Here is a 24436-nt window from a genome sequence, read left to right on the forward strand (position 1 = left end):
CCTCAGGCACAGAGCAATAACCTCAGGCACAGAGCAATAACCTCAGGCACAGAGCAATAACCTCAGGCACAGAGCAATAACCTCAGGCACAGAGCAATAACCTCAGGCACAGAGCAATAACCTCAGGCACAGAGCAATAACCTCAGGCACAGAGCAATAACCTCAGGCACAGAGCAAATAACCTCAGGCACAGAGCAATAACCTCAGGCACAGACCAAATAACCTCAGGCACAGACCAAATAACCTCAGGCACAGACCAAATAACCTCAGGCACAGACCAATAACCTCAGGCACAGACCAATAACCTCAGGCACAGACCAATAACCTCAGGCACAGACCAATAACCTCAGGCACAGACCAATAACCTCAGGCACAGAGCAATAACCTCAGGCACAGACCAATAACCTCAGGCACAGACCAATAACCTCAGGCACAGACCAATAACCTCAGGCACAGACCAATAACCTCAGGCACAGACCAATAACCTCAGGCACAAGCAAAAAAAAGGCACAGAGTGCCCCAGCTAAAACCGTGCCAGACAGAGCCGCTATGTGACCCTCCTCTGTTGGGACAAAATGCATGATTCAGTACTGAGTCCAGAACGAGACCCAGAAACTGAATTCGCCGAGTTGTAGACAAACAACTTTTGTTGCCATTCACTATTCCCATTGACTGAATAAGGGAAATCTATACGGCAGCGTTCCCTCAACTCCACTACAACCAGCCAATCATCCAGATAGGACAATACTCTGATCCTCTGGCACCGCATCGGTGCCAAAGCCACCCATGCCGATAGGGAGAAGGGGAGGATGTATAGCACATGAAAATACGCATCCTTCAGATATATGTGAACCAATCGCTGGGACGTACCGAATGCAATAGCCGGCAAAGTGTGAGCCTTTAAAACTTGCAACCTTGAGGTGCTTGTCCAGGATGGGACGCAACGTTCCATTGCTCTTGGGAAATAAGAAGTACCGGCTGTACCAACCGCTCTGTACTTCTGACACTGAGACCACCCGAATAGCCTGCTTTTAAAGGCGAGAGGAAATCTCCTCTCTCAAGACAGGCGCTAGAACATCGGGGACAAATGACAAAGATGCCACGAAAAGGAGGAGGACGCACAGCGAACTGCAGACTATAAATTGATCTCTGAATGTGCTACAGCAACAAAACCACTCTCCCCTGCTGCATTACGTTATATGGACTCCAGGCATATGCATTGTTAGTGGCTGGAGTTGATGGACAGTTGGAAGAGCGAATTAAATGGCAGGAGGGACATCCCAGCTTCAAGTGGTGTCAGAGTTCACATCCTGCTTCACACAGGCATAAGATAAATACTCCTGTGTCCGTGAGAGTCAGGGTTACCGCTCATTGCAAGCTATTTCCATCTATGGTGTCCACAGATTGATTTAGAAGTGGAAATGTTGTTCGGAACTGGTACCAGAACCACACAGTTCCCCTAAACAGAGGACTTTACATAACGCGAATGTCTAGCAACTCAAAGATTGCGTGTTCGAATGTCATCATTAGCATTTTAGCTAATTAGCAACTTTGCAACTACTTAGCATGTTAGCTAACCCTTCCCATAAAGGCGTCCACATTATTCCCAGCCGAAACAGTTCTTCAATGAAGTGTTTTTTCTCATTCAACGAGAGACATATAATTTATGCAAATGTTTTCACTTGAGAAATACTGCACCAAACATCTTAGTTAGATGTAAAATTGCATTAATTACAGATATTTTGAGTTATCTTAGATTAAGGCAGACTATTTTGAGGAAGGGTATACTGGCTACGGCGTCTCAAAATGGACAAACACTAATATTGACCCTTTTTTGGGGTTTTTCAACCAAAGGTCTTTTAAGGGGGCACACTGGTTCGTTTTGTCTCGCCGAGTTAAAATCAAATTTTACTTATCACATGTAACACAATAAGAATAACAATATCGAGGTTATATACAGGGGGTACCGGTACCGAGTCAGTGTGCGGGGGTACAGGTTAGTTGAGGTCATTTGTATATGTAGGTAGGGGTGAAGTGACTAAGCATAGATAATAAACAGCGAGTAGCAGCAGTGTACAAAAGGGAGGGGGGGGGGGGGGGTCAATGCAAATAGTCCGGTGGCGATTTCATTAATTGTTCAGCAGTCTTATGGCTTGGGGGTAGAAGCTGTTGAGGAGCCTTTTGGTCCTAGATTTGGCACTCCGGTACCACTTGACTTGCGGAAGCAGAGAGGACAGTCTTTGACTCGGGTGACTGGAGTCTCTGACAATTTTATGGGCTTTCCTCTGACATTGCCTATTATATAGGTCCTGGATGGCCGGAAGCTTGGCCCCAGTGATGTACTAGGCTGTACGCACTACCCTCTGTAGCGCCTTACGGTCAGATGCCGAGCAGTTGCCATACCAGGCGGTGATGCAACCGGTCAAGATGCTCTCGATGGTGCAGCTGTAGAACCTTTTGAGGATCTGGGGACCCATGCCAAATTTTTTCAGTCTCCTGAGGGGAAAAGGTGTTGTCGTGCCCTCTTCACAACTGTCTTGGTATGTTTGGACCATGATAGTGCGTTGGTGATGTGGACACCAAGGAACTTGAAACTCTCGACCGCCTCCTCTAAAGCCCTGTCGATGTTAATGGGGACCTGTTCGGCCCGCTTTTTCCTTAGTCCACGATCAGCTCCTTTGTCTTGCTCACATTGAGGGAGAGGTTGCTGTCCTGGCACCACACGGCCAGTTCTCTGACCTCCTCCCTATAGGCAGTCTCATTGTTGTCGGTGACCAGGCCTACCGCTGTTGTGTCGTCAGCAAACTTAATGATGGTGTCGAGGTTGTATTTGGTCATGCAGTTGTCGGTGAACAGGGAGTACAGGAGGGGACAAATTACACACCCCTGAGGGGCCCCAGTGTTAAGGATCAGCGTGGCAGACGTGTTGTTGCCTTTTCTTACCACCTGGGGGCGGCCCAGCGGCTTTGTGAATGTTGACCTGTTTAAAGGTTTTGTTCACATCGGCTACCTTGTCCAGAACAACTGGTGCTCTCGTGCATGCTTCAGTGTTGCTTGCCTCGAAGCGAGTATAAAAGGCATTTAGCTCATCTGGTAGGCTCGCGTCACTGGGCAGCTCGCATCTGAGTTTCCCTTTAAAGTCCGTAATAGTTTTTAAGCCCTGCCACATCTGACGAGCGTCAGAGCCAGTGTAGAAGGATTCAATCTTAATCCTTCATTGACGCTTTGCTTGTTTAATGGTTTGTCTGAGGGCATAGCTGGATTTCTTATAAATGCCCGGATTAGTCTCCCGCTCCCTGAAAGCGGCAGCTCTAGCCTTTAGCTCGATGCGGATGTTGCCTGTAATCCATGGCTTCTAGTTGGGATATGTACGTACGGTCACTGTGGGGATGACGTCGTCGATGCACTTATTGATGAAGCTGATGACTGAGGTGGTGTACTCCTCAATGCCATTGGATGAATCCCGGAACATATCCCATTCTGTGCTAGCAAAACAGTCCTGTAGTGTAGCATCCGTGTCACTTCTGTATTGAGCGAGTCACTGGTACTTCCTGCTTTAGTTTTTACTTGTAGGCAGGAATCAGGGAGATAGAATTATGGTCATATTTGCCAAATGGAGGGCGAGGGAGAGCTTTGTATGCATCTCTGTGTGTGGAGTTAAGGTGGTCTAGGATTGTTTTTCATCTGGTTGCACATGTGACATGCTGGTAAAAATTTGGTAAAACTGATTTAAGTTTACCTGCATTAAAGTCCCCGGCCACTAGGAGCGCCACTTCTGGATGAGCATTTTCTTGTTTGCTTATGGCCTTATACAACTCGTTGAGTGCAGGCTTAGTGACAGCATTGGTTTGTGGTGGTCTATAGACGGCTACGAAAAATGTAGATGAAATCTCTCTTGGTAGATAGTGTGATCTACAGTTTATCATGAGGTACTCTACCTCAGGCGAGCAATACCTCGAGACTCCTTAATATTGACAAACAGACACACACCACCACCCCTCGTCTTACCAGACGTAGCTGTTCTGTCCTGCCAAAACACAGAGAAGCCAGCCAGCTGAATATTATCCTTATCGTCGTTCAACCACGACTCTGTGAAACAAAATATATATTTTTAATGTCCCGTTGTTAGGATATTCTCGAGCGGAGATTCCAGTTTATTTTCCAGTGATTGCACGTTGGCCAATAGAACGGATGGTAGAAGCGGGTTACCCACTCCCTGACGAATTCTCACAAGCCACCCCGATCTCCCTGTATTTCTGTCTTCTCTTCCTGCGAATGACGGGGATTTGGGCCTGGTCTCGGAGAAGCAGTATATCATTCATGTTGGACTCATTAAAGAAAAAATCTTTGTTCAGTTTGAGTTGAGTAACCACTGTTCTGATATACAAAGCTCTTTTCGGTCATAAGAGACGGTAGCAGCAACATTATGTACAAAATAAGTTAAACAATGCGAAAAAACACACAAAATAGCTCAATTGGTTAAGAGCCCGTAAAACGGTGCCATTATCCCCTCCGGCGCCATTATTCTAGATGATTCTGTGCTTCCAACTTCTGGGGAAGGACAGTTTGGGAAAGGCCCTTTACTGTTTCAGCATGACAATTCCCCGTGCACAAAGCGAGATCCATACAGAAATGGTTTGTCAAAATCGGTGTGGAAGAACTTGACTGGCCTGCACAGAGCCCTGACCTCGAGCCCTGACCTCAAGCCCATCGAACACCTTTGGGATGAATTAGAATGCCTACTGAGAGCCAGACCTAATCGCCCACCATCAGTGCCCGACCTCACTAATGCTCTTGTGGCTGAATGGAAGCAAGTCTACGCAGCAATGTTCCAACATCGAGTGTAAAGCCTTCCCAGAAGGGTGGAAGCTGTTATAACAGCAAATGGGGACCAACTCCATATTAATGCCCATGACTTTGGAATAAGATGTTCGATGAGCAGGTGTCCACATACTGTTGGTCATGTAGTCCACATACAGAATAATACAAAATGCTCTGAGACCACGTTTTATAGCCAGGAAGGCGGAGCTTCCGAGTCTGCATCCATTGGCCCGTTGGGCATGATTTCAGTTTGCTTCAAGTGAATAGGACTGGTCTTTGACTCCTCATAATATGTTATTTACGAATGACCGACTGAAAGGGAACACTACCAAGGTTTGAATTTAGTTCAACTACCACCAAGGTACTGCAAAATGTAGTTTAATTAGCTGCTAGTTGAACTACATGTAGTTTACAACTCCCCAATACTAGAAAAATGTCAAACCAATGTGCATTTTTGTCAACTTTTTGGCACACACCTCTTAGGAATGCAAAGGTAGGTGTGCTGACATCTGTCCAGAAGTGCATTCAGTTCGCTTGAACGTTTGCTACGTTGCTTAACAGTTTGTACTGAACAATACGTTTCCCCAAAAAGTTATTGTCATGGGGGCTGAGTCACAGACGTGATCTTCCTGTCCGGTTCTGCGTCCCCCTCCGGCTTGTGCGGTGGAGGAGATCTTTGTGGGCTATACTCAGCCTTGTCTCAGGGTAGTAAGTTGGTGGTCTGTTGATATCCCTCTAGTGGTGTGGGGCTGTGCTTTGGCATGGTGGTGGGGTTATAATCTGCCTAGTTGGCCCTGTCTGAGGGTATCGTCAGATGGGGCCACAGTGTCTCCCGACCCCCCTGTGTCTCAGCCTCCAGTATCTACGATGCAATAATCTATGTGTGGGAGGCTAGGGTCAGTCTGTTCTATCTGGTGTAATTCTCCTGTTTTATCTGGTGTCCTGTGTGAATTTAAGTATGCTCCCTCTAATTTTCTCTCTCCCACTCTCCGGAGGATCTGAGGCCTAGGTCCATGCCTCAGGACTACCTGGCCTGATGACTCCTGGCTGTCCCTAGTCCACCTGGTCATGCTGCTTCTCCGGTTTCAACTGTTCTGCCTGCGGCCATGGAACCCTGACCTGTTCACCGGACGCGCTACCTTGTCTCTCTTTCTACCGCACCTGCTGTCTCAACCTCTGAATGACCCTGCTGGTCATCTATAAACATTTAAACATCTTGAAGAACAATCTGGCTTTAATGGCAATGTACCCGGCACAGCTAGAAGAGGTCTGGCCACCCCTCAGAGCCCGGTTTCTCTCTAGGTTTCTTCCTAGGTTCCCTTCTAGGGAGTTGTTCCTAGCCACTGTGCTTCTACATCTGCATTGCTTGCGCTTAGAGGTTTTAGGCTGGGTTTCTGTATAACACTTTGTGACATCTGCTGATGTAAAACGGCTTTATAAATACATTCGATTGATTGTACGTTCTTGAACAGACTTTGATGTACATTCACTCCCATTTGATGGGTGTGGCTTAATGCAATGAGTGATGTATTTTAAGGGGAGTGGCCATGGTGACAGCGTTCCCCAACCCACAATCCAACCCCTCCCCATTTTTCAACTGTTGGTTCAATAACTGAACCCTTTCCGTTCAATTGAATGTTCCAGAACAAAAAATAAACGTACCGAATGCAGACCTGGTTTCAATTAATCAGTAAATCAATCGTCATGCCTTAATCTTTCTGAAGTATAGAATAACCCATGCATGCACGAGTGGGTGAGCGAGACCCGGACTAAGAGAGATAGAAAGAGAGATAGACCAACCTCTATCTGAGATGGAGAGATAGAGACATAGCAGCAGCAGTCTTCACACTGTGCTAAAACATGATGTGTGACATCTGGTGAATGATGAGGATGTATTAGTCTCCTCCCACTCAGTCTCCTCCCACTCAGTCTCCTCCCACTCAGCTCCCACAGAGTTCCCATCTGGAGTCCTGTGTTCCCTGTCACGTTGAAGAGAATGTCCAGTGGATGTGGCTGCGTTCTGCAGGGCACCACGTTGTGGAACACTATCATGCCTGAGTGCCAGTCTGTTTCTGCTATCATCCCAACTCCTTGTCACTCATTGTAATGTTTGGCTTGACAATGACAGCCATGGAGTTGGCATGACCACAAAGATCTTTGAACAGGCTACAAACAAACTATATAGAATTCGGGAATCACATCAGTTCTATTTGTGATGTTTTTAATCTACAGGGTTACACACCGTTTGCCTACTCAATGGGACACAGAGGTTGATTAGCGCAGTGGCTTATCATAAGCAACAGGGTGTTCATTCATAATGCCATGACTGACAACAGCTTACTCCAACAGCTGAACACGATAGAGACAATCAGTAGATAACAGCAACATCTAATGAGTAGATAAGATCTGCATCAAGTACTGTATTCACGATCATCTGTCACACCACAATCTATTGATTACGTTTTTAATTGATTGCTTCTAGTGGCCGATGATGACGGTACATCAAAAAATGCCAGCCTATTTCCTATAAAGTGCACTCCTTTCGAACACAGCTCTATGGCCCCTGGGTAAGAGTAGTCCACTATATAGGGAAAAGGGTGCCATTTTGGACGTGACCTCCCCTATCTTTCTGAGGTCAATGTGAATGTGATAGCCGCCGCCGCTGCAGTGGCTGTATTGATCCTGGGTTCAGGAATAGCTCAGGGCAGACAGACGGGCAGCATCATCATCCCATTGATCAACGAAATGCAGTCTGACCATTACTAGGCTGCATCCCAAATGGCAGCCTATTCTCTATATAGTTCACTACTTTTGACCAGGGCACACATGGGGGTGACCTATGGGATACAGCCATAGTGATTTCCTCTATAAATCCAGTACTGCAGTGATAAAGGTGCAGTGCTGGGACACGCTACATTTAGTGACTTGAATCTACTACGGACTTCAGTTCAGATACTCTGCAGCATTATAGATTTTAAAGCTGCTAGACTTTTCTAAGTCTTTATTGGGTAAAAACGTCAACAGCTTTTATACCAGGATGTGATTGCAGCTGTGTGATGGTCTTTTTTTCTTGCTGAAGAAAGACCATCATAAAAACATGACTAAAACTACAGAGCAATAGTAATGGCGTCTTTTTGACGGCACTAACTGAGGCTAGCGCCGCCATGGTTCGTTGGTCAAAGCCTACGGGGAAATAAAAGTCGTTTTTTTTTTGGAGGAGTTTTGGATAAATGCTGAAAATAAGGTATGTGGTAAACACAGGCTTAGGATATCTAATACGTTTTGTTCTATGAGATAATCTTCATCAGTTAACGTCACTTTTTGTGCCTTTTGAAGAATTGATGTATTCAAAGCACATAAAGGGTTCATAATTCATGAAGGTCATGTTAACTGACCGATATTATCTCATAGAACGTATAACATCTCCTAAACCTGTGTTTACCACAGACCTTATTTTCAGCGTTTATCCAAAAACCTAACAAAACCCCTATTCATTTCCCCGTAAGCTTTGACCAACGAGCCATGGCTAACTCATTTACGTTTTTTAGGACTACAAGCTAGCGAGCTCTATGTCTTGTAACAGAACATTACTATCTCTACTGTGGAATATTCCACAGTAATGATTAAAGACATGCCACGAGTCCAGACAGCTGTCTTTCCCCTGTTCCTGTTTATCTGTCCTCTCCTAGTGACCAGAGAGCGTTCCCCCCCCCACGGTCCCCCTCCGGAGAACAGACTAGCCCTGAGGTTGTTTGTGTGTTTTACTCGCAGCAGGTTGGTGGAAGTTGTTCAACAGCTGTTTCTGTAGAAACGCAGCACAATGGCTTTCAATAAAGCTGCCTCGCTCTCTCTAGCCTGGTCCCAGATCTGTTTGTGCTGTCTTGCCAACCCAGAACAGACTTGCCAACTCAAGACAGCACAAACAGATCTCTCCACTCTACTCTTCCTGGAAGTCAAACGCTTGGGAATGGGAAGTCACAAGGCTTTGTCTGTGGCCTTGATGTTTGTGGGGCTCTCACCTCTGACAGTCACACAGACAGATAAGACAGGCAGGTGTTAGTGCACCATGCCGCTCAACGATAAACCTTAAAGGGGAAGTTCATCCAAAAACACTTCTGGGCCCTTTATAACACTTGCCTGGAAGTTTGTCAGTACCCCAGACAGTTTCTAGGTACATTGCTTGAGTACGCAGATTTCTGTATTTTTATACAAACATGCTACTTTAAAAAAATTACCTAAATATGCATTAAAAACAATGTGTATTTATCGTTACATAAACAACAATTGGTGACTCGGCATTGACTTGCCAAATAAATGTGTTTTATATGTAAAAAGTAGTTTTTTTAAAATAAGACTTTATGCTAGCGCGAAGGTCTTCCGTATCGTCTGTAATCCGTTCATTTTCTTCTTCGTAGTTTTAAGATTGATAATTACACGAGGCAGGATGAAGGAGCATGTTACTATTGGTCTTCAAGAAAGGAAGTAAGGACGACAGGAAATAAACAAAGAGAAGTAAACAAATTAGCTAGGCTAGTGGTTAGTAGTGGTTTCCAATCTCTGAAGTAAAGTTGCAGGCGAATCATACTCGAGTAGCTGAAGGGAAGTAAGTAGTAAGTAGACAGAATATCTGTCCAGAATTCGGGGGCATTGTACCCGGGTGCAATAATGTCCCTGTCAGATACAAATAAATTGCACATTTTCACTCTTTTCCTGTCCACGATAGAACTATGTGTCGGGCATGGCTGCAGTCCATCTGACATCCTGATTTATGGTGTCGATACAAAGCCTCAAGTGACTCACCAGCGGCGGTTGTCCGTTTGCAGTGATCACTTTCATCACTTTGGGATTAAAGTGATCACTTTGGGACCGGTTGAAACCGGCTTCTATTCCCACCGTCTTTCCACCATAAACGGGAAAGCTCCAACCATTCGAGGTAGATTGCAAGTTAAATTGCTAAAACCTGTTGTCACTACAAAGTAATTTCTAACGTTATTTCTTTGCTCGTGTTGTATTTGGCTTGCTACTGTAATGGTAACATAATCCTACTGACTATTTTGTTTTTATTTTGCTTTGTGATTCAATTCCCTTTTCCATTACTCGTAATACTGATAAGCAGTCCAGACCTAGGTCCCGAATCATGGCGCACACTAATCTACTTCCTGAATTTCAATATGAAATAACAAAATACATTGGTAAATATTAGCCTACTGAAATAAGTTAGCAGAAAAATTGTGCAGAGAAAGTCATTACAAGGACTGTCGGGGTAATGGGAGGCCAGAGCAGTGTGTTTGGAAGGTATTTATGATGGACTTTGACGTCTAATGTGATTTCTTTGCGAAGTGGGGGGGTAGAATCAGATTATTTAGCTACATGTACACTACATGACCAAAAGTATGTGGACACCTGCTCATCGAACATCTCATTCCAAAATCATGGGCATTAATATGGAGTTGGTCCCCCTTTGCTGCTATAACAACCTCCACTCTTCTGGGAAGGCTTTCCAATAGATGTTGGAACATCGCTACGGGGACTTGCTTCCATTCAACCACAAGAGCATTAGTGTGGTCGGGCACTGATGTTGGGCAATTAGGTCTGGCTTGCAGTCAGCTATCCAATTCATACCAAAGGTGTTCGATGGGGTTGAGGTCAGGGCTCTGTGCAGGCCAGTCAAGTTCTTCCACACCGATCTCTGTATGGAGCTCGCTTTGTGCACGGTGACATTTTCATGCTGAAACAGGAAAGGGCCTTCCCCAAACATTTGCCACAAAGTTGGAAGCACAGAATCGTTTAGAATGTCATTGTATGCTGTAGCGTTAAGATTTCCCTTCACAGGAACTAAGGAGCCCGAATCATCATTGCTCCATCACCAAACTTCACAGTTGGCACTATGCATTGGAGCAGGTAGCATTCCCAGATTTGTCCTTCGGACTGCCAGATGGTGAAGCGTGATTCATCACTCCAGAGAACGCGTTTCCACTGCTCCAGAGTCCAATGGCATTAAGCTATACACCACTATAGCCAACACTTGTGCATTGCACATGGTGATCTTAGGCTTGTGTGCTGCTGCTCGGCCATGGAAACCCATTTCATGAAGATCCCGACAAACACTTCTTGTGCTGACGTTGCTTCCAGAGGCAGTTTGGAACTCGGAAGTGAGTGTTGCAACCGAGGGCCGACGATTTTTAGGCGCTTCAACATTCGGCGTTCCCGCTCTGTGAGCTTGTGTGGTCTACCACTTAGCGGCTGAGCCATTGTAGCTCCTAGACGTTTACACTTCACTATAACAGCACTTACAGTTGACCGGGGCAGCTCTAGCAGTGCAGACATTTTATTACATATTGTTGGAAAGGTGGAATCGTATTACAGTGCCACGTTGAAAGTCACCGAGTTCTTCAGTATGGCCAATGTTTGTCTATGGAGATTGCATGGCTGTGTGCTCGATTTTATACACCTGTCAGCAACCGAATCCACTCATTTTAAGAGGTGTCCACATACCTTTGTATGTATATATATATGTGTGTGTGTGTGTGTGTGTGTGTGTGTGTGTGTGTGTGTGTGTAAATCAGGCGTCTCCAACAGGTCGCAGCCCAATTCTGAAAGTACATGTTCATGTGTTCCACCGCAAACTGTCATAAACAAAGAGTATCAGACTGAGCAAGCTCCCACAGTGATGTGGAGAAGTGGATGAACTATGCTCCTCATAGAGTTAAAGGGTTTAAAACCGCATGATTCCCTTAGTGAAGTCACTGTTAAAGCAGAGTTTTAAACCACATGATTCCCTTAGTGAGGTCCCCCTGTTAAAGCAGAGTTTTAAACCACATGATTCCCTTAGTGAGGTCCCCCTGTTAAAGCAGGGTTTTAAACCACATGATTCCCTTAGTGAGGTCCCCCTGTTAAAGCAGAGTTTTAAACCACATGATTCCCTTAGTGAGGTCCCCCTGTTAAAGCAGGGTTTTAAACCACATGGTTCCCTTAGTGAGGTCCCCCTGTTAAAGCAGAGTTTTAAACCACATGATTCCCTTAGTGAGGTCCCCCTGTTAAAGCAGAGTTTTAAACCACATGGTTCCCCTTTTATTTATTTCAACATTTTTATTTCACATTTATTTAACCAGGTAGGCCAGTTGAGAACAAGGCTTTTTTTGCGAAATAGGAAGCCGACTCAAGATTTAATTTTGGATTGGAGATGTTTAATATGAGTCTGGAAGGAGAGTTTACAGTCTAGCCAGACACCTAGGTATTTGTAGTTGTCCACATATTCTAAGTCAGAACCGTCCAGAGTAGTGATGCTAGTCGAACGTGCGAGTAGCGATCGGTTGAAAAGCATACATTTAGTTTTACTAGCGTTCAAGAGCAGTTGGAGGCCACGGAAGGAGTGTTGTATGGCATTGAAGCTCATTTGGAGGTTTGTTAATACAGTGTGCAAAGAAGGGCCAGATGTATACAGAATGGTGTCGTCTGCGTAGAGGTGGATCAGGGAATCACCCGCAGCAAGAGTGACATCGTTGATATATACAGAGAAAAGTGTCGGCCCGAGAATTGAACCCTGTGGCACCCCCATAGAGACTGCCAGAGGTCCGGACAACAGGCCCTCCGATTTGACACACTGAACTCTGTCTGAGAAGTAGTTGGTGAACCAGGCAAGGCAGTCACTTGAGAAACCAAGGCTGTTGAGTCTGCCGATAAGAATACGGTGATTGACAGAGTCGAAAGCCTTGGCCAGGTCGATGAAGACGGCTGCACAGTACTGTCTTTCATAGATGGCGGTTATGATATCGTTTAGTACCTTAAGTGTGGCTGAAGTGCACCCGTGACCAGCTCGGAAACCGGATTGCACAGCGGAGAAGGTACAATGGGATTCGAAATGGTCAGTGATCTGTTTGTTAACTTGGCTTTCGAAGACTTTAGAAAGGCAGGGCAGGATGGATATAGGTCTATAACAGTTTGGGTCTAGAGTGTCACCCCCTTTGAAGAGGGGGATGACCGCGGCAGTTTTCCAATCTTTTGGGATCTCAGATGATACGGAAGAGAGGTTAAACAGACTGGTAATAAGGGTTATAACAATGGCGGTGGATAATTTTAGGAAGAAAGGGTCCAGATTGTCTAGCTCAGCTGATTTGTACGGGTTCATGTTTTGCAGCTCTTTCAGAACATCTGCGATCTGGATTTGGGTGAAGGAGAAGCTGGGGGGCCTTGGGAAAGTATCTGCGGGGGGTGCGGAGCTGTTGGCCGGGGTTGGGGTAGCCAGGAGGAAAGCATGGCCAGCAATAGAGAAATGCTTTTTAAATTCTCGATTATTGTGGATTTATCGGTGGTGACAGTGTTTCCTACCCTCAGTGCAGTGGGCAGCTGGGAGGGGGTGCTCTTATTCTCCATGGACTTTAGTGTCCCAAAACTTTTGGAGTTAGAGCTACAGAATGCAAATTTCTGCTTGAAAACAATAGCCTTTGCTTTCCTAACTGACTGCGTGTATTGGTTCCTGACTTCCCTGAAAAGTTGCATATCGCAGGGACTATTCGATGCTAGTGCAGTCCACCACAGGATGCTTTTGTGCTGGTCGAGGGCAGTCAGGTCTGGAGTGAACCAAGGGCTATATCTGTTCTTAGTTCTACATTTTTTGAAAGGGGCATGCTTATTTAAGATGGTGAGGAAATTACTTTTAAAGAACGACCAGGCATCCTCTACTGACGGGATGAGGTCAATATCCTTCCAGGATACCCGGGCCAGGTCGATTAGAAAGGCCTGCTTGCAGAAGTGTTTCAGGGAGCGTTTGACAGTGATGAGGGGTGGTCGTTTGCCCGCGGACCCATTACGCACACAGCAATCAGGCAGTGATCACTGAGATCCTGATTTAAAACAGCAGAGGTGTATTTGGAGGGCAAGTTGGTCAGGATAATATCTATGAGGGTGCCCATGTTTACGGATTTAGGGTTGTACCTGGTGGGTTCCTTGATAATTTGTGAGAGATTGAGGGAATCTAGTTTAGATTGTAGGACTGCCGGAGTGTTAAGCATATCCCAGTTTAGGTCACCTAACAGAACAAACTCTTTAGATATATGGGGGGCAATTAATTCATATGGTGTCCAGGGCACAGCTGGGAGCTGAGGGGAGTCTATAACAGGCGGCAACAGTGAGAGACTTATTTCTGGAGAGATTAATTTTTTTAATTAGAAGCTCGAACTGTTTGGGCATAGACCTGGAAAGTAAGACACAAATCTGCAGGCTAACTCCTCCCCCTTTGGAAGTTCTATCTTGACGGAAAATGTCGTAGTTGGGGATGGAAATCTCAGAATTTCTGGTGGCCTTCCTAAGCCAGGATTCAGACACGGCAAGGACATCAGGGTTGGCGGAGTGTGCCAAAGCAGTGAGTAAAACAAACTTAGGGAGGGGGCTTCTGATGTTAATATGCATGAAACCAAGGCTTTTACGGTTACAGAAGTCAACAAATGAGAGCGCCTCGGGACATGCAGGGCCTGGGTTAACCTCCACATCACCTGAGGAACAGAGGAGGAGTAGGATGAGGGTACGGTTAAAGGCTATCAAAACTGGTCGTCTCGTGCGTTGGGGACAGAGAATAAAAGGAGCAGATTTCTGGGCGTGGTAGGATAGATTCAGGGCATAATGTACAGACAGGGGTATGGTAGGGTGCGGGTAGGGTGGAGGTAAACCTAGGCATTGAGTGACGATAAGAGAGGTTGCATCTCTGGACACACTAGTTATACTGGGTGAGGTCACCGCATGTGTGGGAGGTGGGACAAAAGAGGTATCTGAGGTATCTGAGCCACAGGTCTTCCCTGTGTCTCAGTTGGTAGAGCATGGTGTTTGCAACGCCAGCATGGTGTGTGCAACGCCAGGGTTGTGGGTTCGATTCCCACGGGGGACCAGTACGGGGAAAAAAATGTATGAAATGTATGCATTCACTACTGTAAGTCGCTCTGGATAAGAGCGTCTGCTAAATGACTGAAATGTAAATTAAATGTAAATGTTGAGTGGGACTGGGGGCTCCGCAGTGAACTAAAACAATGATAAACAACAGTATACAAGGCATATTGACATTAGAGAGAGACAAAGCGAGGTATAAAGCAATCACAGGTGTTGATTGGGAGAGCTAGCTAAGACAACAATGGGTAAGACAACAGCAGCTAATCAGCTAAGACAACAACAACAGGTAAAATGGCGATGAATGGGCAGAGAGTGTCAGTTAACTACAAACAGGGCCTGAGTTGGGGCCGACAGATAAACTAAATAAACTAAATGGAGTACCGTGATTAATGAACAGTCCAGCAGGCATCAGCTATGTAGCCAAGTGATCATAGGGTCCAGTGAACAGCAATAGATGAAACAGGGAAGCTGCGGGGTAGTCGTTATTACGCTAGCAAGCGGGAGACACAGAGTTAAAAAAGAAAGTTAGCAGGCCGGGGCTAGTAGAAGCGTCTGCTCCGACGCCCGGAAAAGGCCGGTTGAGGGCACAGCGGATCGTATTACGTCGGCAGACCAGTCGTGACGGAACGGCGGGGCTCCGTGTTGACAAAGGGTCCAGGCCAGTTGGAAAAAGAGGTTTTGCAGCTGGAGTAATTTCATTTGCTAGCCGGGAGATGCGCCTGGCTCGCGGCTAACTGGTGCTAGCTTTGAGACAAGGGCGTTAGCCACTATAGCCACTCGGTAGCAGCTAGCTAGCAGCGATGATCCGATGCAAAGGTCCTGAGCTTACGGCAAGAATCCGGTGGTGTAGTGGATTCTAGTCGTGTTAGTGAAGAGTGTGTCAGCTGTGGCATCAGCTGTGTAGCCGAGTGATCATAGGGTCCACTGAGCAGGCCGGGAGATGGGCCTGGCTCAAGGCTAGCTTCGGGGCTGGGCCACTCGGTGGCAGCTAGCTTGCTGCGATGATCTGGAGTAATGGTCCAGGACTTGTGGCAGAAATCCGGTGTTGTCGTGGAGAAAAACAGTCCGATGTGCTCAGGGTTGATAACGGGCTGAGCCGACTGGCAGGCTGGCAAGTATTATCCAGGCTAAAAGCGGCTGGTGTCTGTGATAAAATTAAAGGCCGCTAACAGTGGCTAACAATGACTAAATAGCTAGTAGCTAGCTGCTGATGGAAGTTCTGGCGATAAGGTCTAGAAATAGCAGATCCGTATCACATTGGGTGAGGCGGGTTGCCGGAAGGTATATTGAATTTAATAATGGAAAAAGAGATTGAAAATGTATTTAAATATATACAAAAAAGACAAAAAATAACAAATTTACACGGGAGAACGACAAACAAGGTCTGCACTGCTACGCCATCTTGGCATTATGTGAGGTCCCCTGTTAAAGCAGGGTTATAAAACACATGATTCCCCTAGTGAGGTCCCCCTGTTAAAGCAGGGTTATAAAACACATGATTCCCCTAGTGAGGTCCCCCTGTTAAAGCAGGGTTATAAAACACATGATTCCCCTAGTGAGGTCCCCCTTGTTAAAGCAGGGTTATAAAACACATGATTCCCCTAGTGAGGTCCCCCTGTTAAAGCAGGGTTGTAAAACACATGATTCCCCTAGTGAGGTCCCCCTTGTTAAAGCAGGGTTTTAAACCACATGGTTCCCCTAGTGAGGTCCCCTTGTTAAAGCAGGGTTATAAAACACATGATTCCCCTAGTGAGGTCCCCTGTTAAAGCAGGGTTATAAAACACATGATTCCCCTAGTGAGGTCCCCCTGTTAAAGCAGGGTTATAAAACACATGATTCCCCTAGTGAGGTCCCCATGTTAAAGCAGGGTTATAAAACACATGATTCCCCTAGTGAGGTCTCTGTTAAAGCAGGGTTTTAAAACACATGATTCCCCTAGTGAGGTCCCCCTGTTAAAGCAGGGTTATAAAACACATGATTCCCTTAGTGAGGTCCCCTTGTTAAAGCAGGGTTTTAAAACACATGTTAGTCCTTCCTCTTTCCCCCAGTCTTTCTCATTACTAAACAAGCTCTGTTGGCTCATCTCGCCTCTCCATTTGTACACATCTCCGCCTCAGCGATTCTGAGGGAACAATATCAACCAGCCACTTCAACATTGGACAAAAAAATGATAATCGGGATGCCCTCCTGTCGCCACGGCAGCCACTTTTACTCAGTAAGCCGTTGCCTAGCAACCCCAGTGGAGCAGCGACGATGGCCTGACATGAGGCCTTGTCTGGAGCATAGAAATAGAAATAATAGAATGAATGAACATGGACTGGAATTGGAATGTGCGTTCTAGTAATTCAATTTCTATGGTCTGGACTATGGTGGCCCTCCTCTCTGTCTGAGCTCAGCTAGCTGAAAGGGCCTCTTTCAATTGATGTGGGGAGGAGAGGGAGGGAGGGCGGAGGCTGGGGGACATTGGGGATATGTTGGGTTTGTTGTGGGTGGCTCTGTCTCTCTCTCTCTGTCTCTCTCTCTGTCTCTCTCTCTGTCTCTCTCTCTGTCTCTCTCTCTGTCTCTGTCTCTGTCTCTGGGAATGACATGACAGCAGAATGTGAGACAGAACAAATGTGTGCTGAGAATACCCTAATGCCATCATCCCCCCTAATCACAGACCTACTTATTAAAACCCTTTAACTCCATGAGGAGCATAGACCATCCTCTAATGTTCTCCACCTCACTGTGTTAAACCCTTTATCCCAATGAGTTTCACCATAACGCTTGCGTGTTTTGGACTTCTAACCCCCTTTAAACGTGCATTTGAGCTACAGACTTCTGGGTTGTACCATTATATACTTCTGCATCCGTAGATACCAGCCACTAGTCTGTGTGATTAACAGGGGCTGAGCTAGAGTTGTGTTTCTGAGACAAGGGGCGGATCCTGAAGGGGCCTGGTGCCAGGTATTTTCACAAAAACTTCTGTTGTGTCCGAATGGTTTGAGCTATAAACTACTAAAATGTATCTATGAAAAGCTGAGACTCATGAACACAGTCATAAGCTACACAAGAGTCACAGTGTCTATAATACTGTAAGGGGTTCTTCTACATAGATCATAGTAAATCCCAGGACATAGTGTCTATAATACTGTAAAAGGTTCTTCTACATAGATCATAGTAAATCCCAGGACATAGTGTCTATAATACTGTAAAAGGTTCTTCTACATAGATCATAGTAAATCCCAGGTCATAGTGTCTATAATACTGTAAGGGGTTCTTCTACATAGATCATAGTAAATCCCAGGTCATAGTGTCTATAATACGGTAAGGAGTTATTCTACATAGATCATAGTAAATCCCAGGTCATAGTGTCTATAATACTGTAAGGGGTTCTTCTACATAGATCATAGTAAATCCCAGGACATAGTGTCTATAATACTGTAAGGGGTTCTTCTACATAGATCATAGTAAATCCCAGGACATAGTGTCTATAATACTGTAAGGGGTCCTTCTACATAGATCATAGTAAATCCCAGGACATAGTGTCTATAATACTGTAAGGGGTCCTTCTACATAGACCATAGTAAATCCCAGGTCATAGTGTCTATAATACTGTAAGGAGTTATTCTACATAGATCATAGTAAATCCCAGGTCATAGTGTCTATAATACTGTAAGGGGTCCTTCTACATAGATCATAGTAAATCCCAGGTCATAGTGTCTATAATACTGTAAGGGGTTCTTCTACATAGAAGATCATAGTAAATCCCAGGACATAGTGTCTATAATACTGTAAGTTGTTCTTCTACATAGATCATAGTAAATCCCAGGACATAGTGTCTATAATACTGTAAGGAGTTATTCTACATAGATCATAGTAAATCCCAGGTCATAGTGTCTATAATACTGTAAGGGGTTCTTCTACATAGATCATAGTAAATCCCAGGTCATAGTGTCTATAATACTGTAAGGGGTTCTTCTACATAGACCATAGTAAATCCCAGGACATAGTGTCTATAATACTGTAAGGGGTTCTTCTACATAGATCATAGTAAATCCCAGGTCATAGTGTCTATAATACTGTAAGGGGTCCTTCTACATAGACCATAGTAAATCCCAGGACATAGTGTCTATAATACTGTAAGGGGTCCTTCTACATAGATCATAGTAAATCCCAGGTCATAGTGTCTATAATACTGTAAGGAGTTATTCTACATAGATCATAGTAAATCCCAGGACATAGTGTCTATAATACTGTAAGGGGTTCTTCTACATAGATCATAGTAAATCCCAGGACATAGTGTCTATAATACTGTAAGGGGTCCTTCTACATAGACCATAGTAAATCCCAGGACATAGTGTCTATAATACTGTAAGGGGTTCTTCTACATAGACCATAGTAAATCCCAGGTCATAGTGTCTATAATACTGTAACAAACTCACATAGTTGCTGTCACAAACTCCACACAGTGTTCTCTGACTAGTTGGAAATGTATTTCCCACTGAGCAAACAAGTTCTGTACTTAAAGCATTCATATGAATTCATATGGACCTTATTTTTCTATTTGACATTTGTCAATAAAACTCATTAATGCAACTGTTTATGTCAAATTGTTTTGTGCCCTGGTTATCCTGAAAATAAAATGGTAAAACACTTCATTGTGAGGCTAAATATAAGGGCTGGATGTGCAGATAAATGAAAGTCAGATTAAATGAAAAGCCAATTTTAGATGTGATCTAAGGACCGATAGGGTTAACTCAGAGGACAGGCCATCCACTAATGATCTCTGCGGCACCCGGATCGTCAGCCCTCTGCTTTTTTTTTTTATAGGAGTACTCAGGGGTCAAGATGAAAATAGAGACATCCATACCCACTGTTGGCTTTGTCTGGCTGGCACTCACTGACTCTACTGGACCCCGGCACATAAACGTCTGTGTTAGACCTACATTAATACACGTACCAGCACCCATCCTAACACTCCCATTCCTGATCTCAGAACCCAGAACTCAAAGCTTGTGCACTAGCTAGCTAGCTACTCGACGTGACAGTCTGTCACAACACACTACACATCTCTTATCATTACATTCCCTCCATTACTACACACGGAGCAGACTGTGGCAACAGACATTATCTTGGAAACCATTTGGCAGAACTAGTAACTGACAACCATAACGCTGTACCCCATTCACCACTCCATAACGCTGTACCCCATTCACCACTCCATAACGCTGTACCCCTTTCACCACTCAGTACCCCATTCACCACTTCACCACTCAGTACCCCATTCACCACTTCACCACTCAGTACCCCATTCACCACTCCACAACTCAGTACCCCATTCACCACTTCACCACTCAGTACCCCATTCACCACTCCACAACTCAGTACCCCATTCACCACTCCACAACTCAGTAAAGCGTTCACCACTCCACAACTCAGTACCGCATTCACCACTCAGTACCCCATTCACAACTCCATAACTCAGTACCCCATTCACCACTCCACAACTCAGTACCCCATTCACCACTCCATAACTCAGTACCCCATTCACCACTGAGTACCCCATTCACCACTCCACAACTCAGTACCGCATTCACCACTCAGTACCCCATTCACCACTCCATAACTCAGTACCCCATTCACCACTCCATAACTCAGTACTGCATTCACCACTCAGTACCCCATTCACCACTCCACAACTCAGTACCGCATTCACCACTCAGTACCCCATTCACCACTCCATAACTCAGTACCCCATTCACCACTCCATAACGCTGTACCCCATTCACCACTCCATAACGCTGTACCCCATTCACCACTCCACCACTCAGTACCCCATTCACCACTCCACAACTCAGTACTCCATTCACCACCGGTGTGTAATTCGATAATTCATGAAGTACGTTTAACCACCCTGTTTTAACTACAGTATGCATGTGTGTACAAGCGGACGGTCTGGGCTGGCCGAGAGACATGTTATTATTGGAGTGCTCCCTAAATGGTACACTATTACCTATTTAGTGCACTAGTTTTTTTTACCAGGGACGTATATAGGGAATAGGGTGCTATTGGGGATGCATACCTGGTTTTCATACAGAGTGGCCTCAGCCTCATCAATGGGAATACTACTGAGCTGAACCCCACGGCTCGGGCCACTGGGCCAAAGTTCAGGTTTTATATAATGGCATGTGTTACGTAAGACCACTGCAGCTAGGGTCTGAGTCTGAGCTGTAAGACTACTGCAGGGTCTGAGTCTGAGCTGTAAAACTACTGCAGGGTCTGAGTCTGAGCTGTAAAACTACTGCAGGGTCTGAGTCTGCTGTAAAACTACTGCAGGGTCTGAGTCTGCTGTAAAACTACTGCAGGGTCTGAGTCTGAGCTGTACAACTACTGCAGGGTCTGAGTCTGAGCTGTAAGACTACTTCAGCTAGGGTCTGAGTCTGAGCTGTAAAACTACTGCAGGGTCTGAGTCTGAGCTGTAAGACTACTGCAGGGTCTGAGTCTGAGCTGTAAGACTACTGCAGGGTCTGAGTCTGAGCTGTAAAACTACTGCAGGGTCTGAGTCTGCTGTAAAACTAATGCAGGGTCTGAGTCTGCTGTAAAACTACTGCAGGGTCTGAGTCTGCTGTAAAACTACTGCAGGGTCTGAGTCTGAGCTGTAAAACTACTTCAGTTAGGGTCTGAGTCTGCTGTAAAACTACTGCAGGGTCTGAGTCTGCTGTAAAACTACTGCAGGGTCTGAGTCTGAGCTGTAAAACTACTGCAGGGTCTGAGTCTGAGCTGTAAGACTACTGCAGGGTCTGAGTCTGAGCTGTACAACTACTGCAGGGTCTGAGTCTGAGCTGTAAGACTACTGCAGGGTCTGAGTCTGAGCTGTAAGACTACTGCAGGGTCTGAGCTGCTACATAACTCATACATAATTCATACCCTAGCTAAGGCTAAATTAGGACTTTTTTTCATCACTTCTAAAACAAAATCTGTCCTACCACAGCACTGCAAAGAAAAGTAAGTTGCCTGGTTCTACCTCTGACTAAGTAGACTGAAAAGAATACATGTTAAGCTACAGTAGGTTACATTCCGAAGAGGAATAGTCGAACCCCCTGCCCATGATTCTATTACTGCACTCTATGAAAAAAAGGAGTTAACTATAACCTATAGAGGTTCTTTGGCTGTCGCCCTAGGAGAAGCATTTGAATAACCCTTTTTGGTGGTTCCAAGTAGAACCCTTTTGGTTCCAGGTAGAACCCTTTTGGTTCCAGGTAGTTTGGTTCCAGGTAGAACCCTTTTGGTTCCAGGTAGAACCCTTTTGGTTCCAGGTAGAACCCTTTTGGTTCCAGGTAGAACCCTTTTGGTTCCAGGTAGACCCATTTAGACAGAGGGAAACAAAAAGGGTTCTCCTAAGGGGACAGCCAAATAACCTTTTTTCTAACAGTGTAGCTTTCCAGACTGATTGTCAATTGATTGCTTGATGGTGTTCATTTGGATTTATATATTTTATTGACAAATGAGGGTCTGGTTCAAATAAAATACAATATTCCTGTCTCATCTACTAAAACTCAACACCGATGTGGGACTCTCAAAATACAAATGTTACACAAGATTCTGCCTGTTGGTTGATTTATAAATTTGACCAGGTGAAACTAACCTGCCACAGAGATGATGAAGGAAGCGTCCATGGCGTCGATGCCCAGGTTCCTTGCCCGGGCAGACAGGTGGAAGTAGGGGATGAAGTAAGCCAGCTGGCTAAACACCAGGGACCAGGTATATATGCAGAAGAAGGGGTTCTTTAACAGGGAGAAGTCCAGGACTCGGTTTTTCACGAATGGTGGGATGGGGTCATCCACGGTGGTGGTGCTGTTCGGCGAGGAGAACCCAACCACAGCGGAACCGTTTATGCTAATGGTACCGTTCTGTTCCACAGGACTGGAGGTGTCTGTGAGTGGCGTGGTGGGGGACTGCTCCTGAACGTTCCCGTTCACCTGCCTGTTCTGGACACGTTTGGTCAGTTCAGGGTTTGGTGGAGGTGGGTGGCCGTGGTTGCTCTGACCCAGCCCAGGGGTCGTGGCCTTCTCTTGGGTCTCAGCGTCCCAGTGGAGGGGTGGAGGAATTGAACGAGAAGAGTCTGATTTGGCGATGCCATTGGTTAACGGCGTGCATCCGTTAAGGCAGCATCCATTCTGAGGGCGGTCCTTCTCCTTCTCTGGACCTATCAGAGGGCTTTTTTGGATGGATGAAGATGAGGATAAGGAAGGGGGTGGTGCAGGCTTCACGTGGATGGGTCTTAGCAGCATCCCAGAGGCCACCAGGTTCAACATCAGGCCTCCCAGGATCAGCAGAGCTCCTGTGGAAAGAACAAAGGCGTGCTACAGGCTCTTTACAGGTTCAATCTATAATAATCATACAGTAGACGTGTGACAGACACAGAGATATGCATAATATTCACATCATTAAATAATGAATCATTAAATACTTCCCACACCCCAACAGGCATAGTGTGTGTGTCTGTGTGTACCTTGCCAGGCGTACTTTTCCAGCAGCAGCTGAGTGAAGGGGGCAAGGGCGAAGGTCAAGCCCATCCCAGACCTTCCGATGGAGTATGCCGTCGCTAACCTCTTACGGAAATATGTTGCCGTGACAACTGAGGTGGCTTGGTACAGGAGCGCAAAACCAAGGCCTGAGAGGGGATACATGATATGTTTATGATCATAAACTGGGTGGTTCGAGCCCTGAATGCTGATTGGCTGAAAGCCGTGGTATATCAGACTATATATCACAGGTATGACAAAATATGTATTTTTACTGCTCAATTACGGTGGTAAACAGTTTATAATAGCAATAAGGCACTTCGGGGTTTGTGACATATGGCCAATATACCACGGCTAAGGGCTGTGTTCAGACACTCCGCGTTGCGTCCTGCATAAAAACAGCCCTTAGCCATGGTATATTGGCCATATATCACCCCCCCAGTCCTTATTGCTTAATCATATACTTATGATTCAAAATTCTTCATTAGAAACCTGTGATTTGTCACCAAAATACAAACGCTAGACAGAAAAACCCCTCAGTTCTAGTATATCAAATATCTCAAGACAAATATTTGCAAGTATACTATTAAGAATTAGGAACCAGGGCTACTTTGCTTTGTAGCACGGCTAGCGGCTGCACTTTAACCTGTCTGGGCTAGGGGGCAGTATTTTCACGGCCGGATGAAAAACGTACCCAATTTAAACAGGTTACTACTCTGGCCCAGAAACTAGAATATGCATATTATTAGTAGATTTGGATAGAAACACTCTGAAGTTTCTAAAACTGTTTGAATGGTGTCTGTGAGTATAACAGAACTCATATGGCAGGCAAAAACTTGAGAAAAAGTCAACCAGGAAGTGGAGGATCTGAGAATTGTAGTTCTTCTTTCTAGTCCCTTTCGAAACTACAGTATCTGTGGGGTTACGTTGCACTTCCTAAGGCTTCCATTGGCTGTCAAAAGCCTTCAGAAAGTTGTTTCAGCCTTCTCCTGTTACTGGGCAGATAATAGGAGTTCAGTTTCTGAGTGGACTGCCTGTGGACAAAGGGATTGGATATGCGCAGTGACGCGCGCCGTTCCTTCTTTTTCTCCTTGAATGAATACGCTATTGTCCGGTTGGAATATTATCGCAATTTTACGTAAAAAATACCATAAAGATTGATTTTAAACAGCGTTTGACATGCTTCTAAGTACGGTAATGGAACATTTTGACTTTTCGTCTCTGGTACC

General features: G+C 45.4%; 1 protein-coding gene across 3 annotated transcripts in view; it reads right to left on the reverse strand.

Moving 5' to 3' along the window:
• LOC115165345 (monocarboxylate transporter 5) overlaps nt 1-24436 on the reverse strand; it is a 77325-nt gene that overhangs the window by 15226 nt on the left and 37663 nt on the right. For all 3 annotated transcript variants that reach the window (XM_029718415.1, XM_029718414.1, XM_029718416.1), the window contains 2 exons: nt 23195-23356; nt 22328-23023 (listed from right to left, as the gene is read on the reverse strand). In XM_029718415.1, coding sequence (XP_029574275.1) covers nt 22328-23023; nt 23195-23356 — 858 coding nt within the window. The remainder of the gene's footprint in view (nt 1-22327; nt 23024-23194; nt 23357-24436) is intronic.

This window comes from Salmo trutta, chromosome 28 (genome assembly GCF_901001165.1).
Source record: "Salmo trutta chromosome 28, fSalTru1.1, whole genome shotgun sequence".
In the NCBI taxonomy this organism is placed as follows: Eukaryota; Metazoa; Chordata; class Actinopteri; order Salmoniformes; family Salmonidae; genus Salmo; species Salmo trutta.